The following is a 6,567-nucleotide window of genomic DNA, read 5'->3' on the forward strand; positions in this document are numbered from 1 at the left end:
TTCTATGTGTACAGAATTTAACAAGGACCCACATGCAGTTGTATTGTATAAAGGAAAACATGGCTGGTATTTATATGTGCTGACATTATATACAAGACATCAATGCCAGGAAAAAAGGACCAAAAAACTGGTGTGACTCAACCCTGATATGTTAGGAGTGTTATACTGTACATTTGTGTGCGCTCACATGTGTGTTAAAGATTGCCAAAGGTTCAAGGTAATAAACAATTAGTTGCTCTGGGTGAAAATTTTTTTTGTACTTTTGTCACTTGTTTTATCAGTAAAAGGGGGACATCACAGACTGTGAGCACAGAAGCCTCACCCACCCGCTGTCCAGACCTTCTGTTTGCACAGGCCAGCCAATCAGAAGAAAGCCATCTAAAAATAATATGGGAAGATAGCTAAAAGTCTTGTTTCAAGCAGTAGATGAACTACATGAAAGGGCTGCACCAGTGCCCATATTAAGAAAAATGAGGATTATTTTTAGAAATGTAAATCATGCTAAACTATCCTGGAAGCACAAGAATAAAACACGGAGCTGGAAATTAGCACTACGGATCATGTGAACTTACCCTTCGATTTCATACTTTCATAGAGTTTATAGCTTCCACTTCTGCATAGCTCTTCACTGACAGGGTTGTTGCTGGTCGTTGCTGGAGGCCGGGGCTGGACTGGACGGGGAGGAGACTGCAGATGCGGGGTGGTACAATGTGGCGCTGGAAGTCCTCCTGCACTCACAGGACGCATGAGAGCGGCAGAAAGTCGGAGCGAATTGAGTCAAAGTTGGGTAAGATCTCTGAAAAAAGTCGCATGACTGGTTTAGTTTGACTTTCTTGTTTCTTTTTTATTATTACTATTACTAAATGCAAGTATGAAATGAGTTATAGACTTTACCTGATCTAAACTGCATTTATGCTGAAGGTTATGGAGGAGGGAAAAAAAATCAGGAGACATTTTTTGTGCACAGACTTCATGCAGTGCGGTGAGTCTTAAAAGGACTTCAAAGCATTCCTGGCGCTTATCAGTCTGCTTAATGCAAACCAAAAATAGCCGAGGATATTCTGGGTGTATATTAATGGCTGTTGAGAATTGACATGTGGTCCTGTGTTTTCACTGGAGAGAAGAAGAGGGAGGAGGAGGAGGGACTGCAGCGATGGCACTGGTGAGAGGGTGAAAACTAAACCCTCTCTCCAGCCTCTCTGTCATTGAGTGGGGGGAAATTGAGCTGCTTCCAGAGAATAGGGGTCGATGAGGGCATATGCAGAAATGATTCATTAGTGTTCCCTTTTTTAACTATAAAAAACCAAATAGTGCAAAAATGGATGACAGCAGAGCATCTCCTGATTGTGGGTTTTTTTGTGTATGTGTGTGTGTGTGTGTGGGGGGGGGGGGGGGGGGGTAATGGCTCCCAGATGTGTGATGTGAAAACATATGGTTTCCCAAAGCCACTGTGATGCACACCAAGAACTCTGTGTGTGTGTGTGTGTGTGTGTGTGTGTTTTAGTGTCACACAAAGATGCACAAATTGGCATGCATGCACAACTTGTGCAAAAAGTGTTTTACTCACAGATTTTGTGTCCAAATGTGACCTAGAAAATCTGCATTTAGTTACACACACACACAAACACACACAAACAAAGGGGAGGGAGAAAAGAAAAGAGTGGGTTTTGTGTATGTACCACACAATCAGGTTTAGTGCATGAAGTGGCCCACAGTGCAGCAGCAGCTGTGGAGGAGGAGCGTTCATACTTTCCACAAAGTGGAAAAGTACTTTAGTCAGTGTAAGGTAATGAGTTTTACTGTATGTAACAGTGTGACTTCATGAATGTCACTGACGGATTCAGAGTGTTTTTTTATTTTTTAAAAAAGCTCTGTTGCTTGGTCGGGTAAAGAAGAAAGAAAAGGGGGGAAAGGAGGGGGGGCTGGTAGGAAATGACCAGTGAGAGCGACAGAAGGGAAATGAAGGATGAGGAGGCATAAAGAGGGAGGTATGAAGAAAACCCAGAGAGAAAGAGAGTGGGGTGGGGTCGAGGGGTCCTCTGTTTCTTTTCCTGGAATGCGGACTGTGTGCTGCTGCGAGGAAAAGCTGTAAAACAGAAAGTTTGTTCTGAGGAAGACGTGCCACATTCTTGCTGCCACAGTTCCCCGGTGGAGGAGGTGGTGGTGTTGGTCACAGTGGGGATGATGGCTTAAGGGGGGCAGAAGTATGGGGGGGTGGAAAGGTGACGGAGGACGGGGGAAAGAGAAGAGACGAGTTTTCAGGAGACCAAAGCAGTGTCCAGCACTGAGCACTTTATCCCCCTCATGTTGTTTTGTCTTGATTAATACTCTCATTTTCCCTCCAGTGTTAAAGTCAGTCTACCTCCCAGAGCGACCATGAGAGTCCTCCTGCTACTCTGCATGCCAGGTAACTGCACCACAGGCCTCTACCAGCTGAAACAGCTTCAAAAAACAAATCGGTTCTCTGTAACACCAAAGGCTCAATACTAAATGTTTGGACATTTTGGTATAATAGATTTATTTGCTTTCTTGCTTCAAGTTAGGTAAGGAAACTGATACCATTCTGATGTCTGTATCATGCATGAAAAGCTCCTCGATCAACAACTTAAATAAGATTAAATGACAGATAAATAGTTCAGTCTAAAGGTAACAACAAAGCCCTGCCAACATTTAAAAAAATGTCAAACTACTCGTTTATTTATTCCTTTATTCATTTCATGTTCAGACCTCAACAACAAAACAGCCCCAACAGCACCTGTTATCACCGTTGTCCAGTTTAGTCCCACACACTCCTTGCTCTCGACCAAAAATGCCGAAAACCTCCCGAAACTTTTCAAATTTTAACAGAAAATTGCTGCCCACTGTAAAAAACAAAGATCACTATTCCTATTCACTATTCACTATGTTCACTATTCCTCGAATAGCAACAAAATTTAGTCAAACTGAGAAAAAGCTGCAAAGATAACACATGTATGCTGCTCTGAATAATAGTGAGATACAGCAGCACAAAGTCTCACTTGGCATTTTTTAAGTACACCTGTTCCATTGCTTGAACCCAAATACTTAATCATCCAATCAAATGGATCTAGGCGTGTAGTCATGACCAAGACGACCTGCTGAAGTTGAAACCGAGCATCAGAATGAGAAAGATAGGTGAACGTGCCATGGCTGAAGCCGAGACTAGAGTTCTCACAGACTCACCAAAATTAGCCAAGAGAAGATCGGAAAACGCTGCCTGGTGTGATGAGTCTCGATTTCTACTGTGTTATTCAGGTTAGGGTCAGAATTTGGCATAACCAACATGAACGCAAAGAATCCATGGATCCTTGTTCAGGCTCCTGGTAGTGGTGTAATGGTGTTATTCTTCTCAGTGTTCACTCACTAATGGTTAGGCTTAAGCAGAAAGGCTTCCTGCCCAAACCCCTCACGCCATGTGCGGTCTTTCTCCCCACGTTCCCGAGCTTGATGGGATTGTGACTTGTCATTTGCAATAATGGTCCTGCAGTAGTGCTAGCTAGAGCTTGAAGATGTAAAAACCACATAATTATCAGGTGCGAACGTTTCATACTTCATAGCTGCCTTATTAAAGGAGATGAGTGTGATCTTAAAAGACTTAGGAAACACCAGTGATAGAGCTGTTTGTGTTTCACCGACTGCACTTCTCTCATCATTCTTTGTGATTCCTCTCTTTGTCTACGATGTCAACAGTTGTGCTGTTCAGCCAGCCCCAGTACCAGGATCCATATATCTTTAACGGTAAGTTAATTAAGGGAATATTGGCCTACATTGTTCCTGCTCAGCATCGGTTTACATCAGCGCTCTCCACATCTGTTCTCAATTCCTCGTTATCCTCTGCTGTATCACCCACCCTCGAGGAGTTCGCCCTCCCCCTCTCTCTGTCTTTCTCCTGATTCATATGTTTGTCATTCGCATAGCAACTGCACTGTAGTGTAAATAGCACTTTGACCAGTCTGCATCTTATTATTTTTAAACATCTTGCATATGAAGTCATGATTACTGACTCACAAGCTTGTGAACTCGTGCAGGTGGTTCACGTTATATGGTGCAGCACTTTCTGTGGGTTTTTTTTTTAAACTAACAGTTGATCTCATGAAACATTTTTCTCTCTTGCTTGTTTTAAGAATTCCAAGAGTATGAGTACACCACAGGTGAGACATTTACTTTTCTTTTTTTCAGTTTCCTCATTTTCTAAATGTTATGCCAAGTGTATAAGTGGGAAAATGTTTCTCTCCTCTTATTTAGACCCTCCTCGTGGAGGCTATCAGCAGCAGGTTCAGCTCAACCCCGTGATCCGTCCTGGAAAATCAGGTACGTCTGCTTAGCTCTCCTCCCATCGGTCACAGATTTACTCCCAGTGCTGTCACGATTGAATGAATGAATGCAAATTGCCGCATGTCTCATACTATTTGAAAAAAACAGATCCCGAATTCCTGACAGAGCCCACGGAGCCTGGACCTCTCGGTAAGTGATTCAGAGAGACGAGAACAGAAAGCCAGTTGTTTTACGTAGAGTGGAGAAAAGATTCTGTTGTTTGATTCCCAGATTGCAGAGAGGAGCAGTACCTCTGCACCCGACTCTACTCAGTTCACAAGCCATGCAAGCAGTGTCTCAACAGCCTCTGTTTCTACAGGTAAGTGCTTTTAAAGGAGCACAATAGCAACAGAAAGCAGTGATTACGAGTAATACTGCATGGCTTCATTTCGTCTTGATGAATGGATATTTACCTCACGTGCACTGTGCTAGTTTTGGTCTGTTATTCTAATGTAAATATCACTGAAGCACAGTTAATTCTGATGTTAACAATGTGCTGGAACTATAGTGCATTTATGCAGATCCAAAACAAAAGGAATGAGGTTTTATACGATGCAGATGTCTCAAGGTGTCTAACAAAAAGGCAACCAGGAGCCAAACTGCTCTCCAAGAACTCACCGGATAAAGATTGTACAGCCTGTTCTCAGCAATCATTTCAAAGACTCCATTATTCAAACAGGACTAAATAGTGTATTTGTTGGGAACAATATCCAGCCGTGGATCAACCCTTATTTAGTTCTTATGAGTTCGTATGTGGTGCTGACTCAAAATAAACTTCAGCAGTAATGAGGAAACACCATGAAGTGCAGTGTCTCACTAAATAGGCAACAGTGGATTTGATTCAGTATAGATCGGCTATAGACTGTTGCCTGTAGATGCAGTTGTGACTGATAAGACCGACATGATGACTGTGAGCTGCTCCTGGCTCCGCACGTGTGACCTCTGCATGTGTTTTTGTTCAGTTTGCGGCGGGTGTACGTCGTCAACAAGGAGGTCTGCGTGAGGACTGTGTGCGCACACGAGGAGCTGCTCAGAGGTGGGATTCGCGTAACCTGTGTTCATGCATTTACTCCTTGATATTTTATGTACTAATTTAAAAGGGGCAGTGCATATTAATTAACACAAGCACTTAAACCCATCCTGTAAATATTCCAGGTTTGCCAGGCTAATTTTCATCTTGCAGGTTAATAAATTAATGAATAAAACCAAATCTTCAAAGGCATATAAATAAATATAAATATAAATGAAAGAGAAACACGTGTAAAGTATACACAAATTCTAAAGTGATGGTATAAATTTGGCTTGTTATCCAAAATGTTCTACAAGCCTGCTTATAGAAAATAACTTTCTAATGATTTTAATTGTCTGTGTTGGACAATAGCTCATATGAGAAAGAATCATGAGATTGATTTTAACGGACTTTTCCGTGTGTGTGTGTGTGTGCTTGTGTGTGTTTAGCGGACCTGTGTCGCGATCAGTTTTCTCGCTGTGGAGTGGCGGCGCTGAGTGGCCAGTGTGCATCATTAGGAGGAAGCTGTGGGAAGAGCTGCGGAAGCTGCTGATGATCAGGGACACCACCCACCCAGATACTGCCGCTTTTTCACCTCCCTCATCACGTTGTCTTACTTTGCCCTCCTCCCTCTCTCCTCTCCCTCTGTACACCCCCGCTACCCCTGTGCGAAAAGCACTTCTGCATTTCAGCATGTTTCTCTTCGTCTAAAATGTTCCACATGTGTGTTTGCTCACTAGATCCTGTGTGTAAGGATACGTATAATCCAAAGGACGTTGATGACTGTATAAATCACTGGTGCTATAAAACTTCTAGAGGTGCACATAAAGCCACAGAACATCCTCGATTTTTATTTTTTAATTTTTTGCATATCGTATCACATTAATCTTCTCGTGTTTACTGGTACGTTACTGTATTTGTGTTGAAAAGCAGTCATTGTCATGATTAGCTCATCAATGGTGGCCGCAGTGCACTGACATCAGACAAAACTAATCGATATCCAGCCGCCAGCTGTCTCGCTATCCAAGATCATGAGATATGTGATGAAACAGGTAATGAGGAGTGACCTCACAAATGACCTCTGTACTACTGCTTTGTAAAACTGTCACTATAGAGACTGAGAAAAAAAATAAACTTTGTTTTGTTTTTTTACTACAGCTGATCAGCTCATTGACTCAGGTGTGATTCCCGGCTGCAGCTCAGCGTATTGAAGCGTATTAATGAGC

General features: G+C 42.6%; 1 protein-coding gene across 1 annotated transcript; it reads left to right on the plus strand.

The window, feature by feature from the left end:
* The first annotated feature begins 679 nt into the window (after nt 1-679).
* mfap2 (microfibril associated protein 2) lies at nt 680-6,496 on the plus strand. Its single transcript, XM_085274060.1, has 9 exons — nt 680-787; nt 2,346-2,407; nt 3,709-3,756; nt 4,143-4,169; nt 4,264-4,329; nt 4,441-4,482; nt 4,564-4,651; nt 5,295-5,368; nt 5,791-6,496. Exons 2-9 carry the CDS (start codon nt 2,377-2,379, stop codon nt 5,892-5,894), a joined length of 480 nt encoding a protein of 159 aa, XP_085130186.1. The 5' UTR covers nt 680-787; nt 2,346-2,376; the 3' UTR covers nt 5,895-6,496.
* Nucleotides 6,497-6,567: the final 71 nt, after the last annotated feature.

This window comes from Mchenga conophoros, linkage group LG5 (assembly GCF_057382185.1).
Source record: "Mchenga conophoros isolate Kocher_MC1m ecotype Shallow Benthic linkage group LG5, M_conophoros_male_GT1.1, whole genome shotgun sequence".
NCBI classification, from domain to species: Eukaryota; Metazoa; Chordata; class Actinopteri; order Cichliformes; family Cichlidae; genus Mchenga; species Mchenga conophoros.

What these genes read in the sequence shown, in the direction of transcription:
- mfap2 (XM_085274060.1), top strand. Translation starts at nt 2,377, where the DNA reads ATGAGAGTCCTCCTGCTACTCTGCATGCCAG. An exon ending in GGATCCATATATCTTTAACG is followed by an intron (nt 3,757 to 4,142) that starts GTAAGTTAATTA and finishes GCTTGTTTTAAG; the next exon opens with AATTCCAAGAGTATGAGTAC. An exon ending in CACGGAGCCTGGACCTCTCG is followed by an intron (nt 4,483 to 4,563) that starts GTAAGTGATTCA and finishes TTTGATTCCCAG; the next exon opens with ATTGCAGAGAGGAGCAGTAC.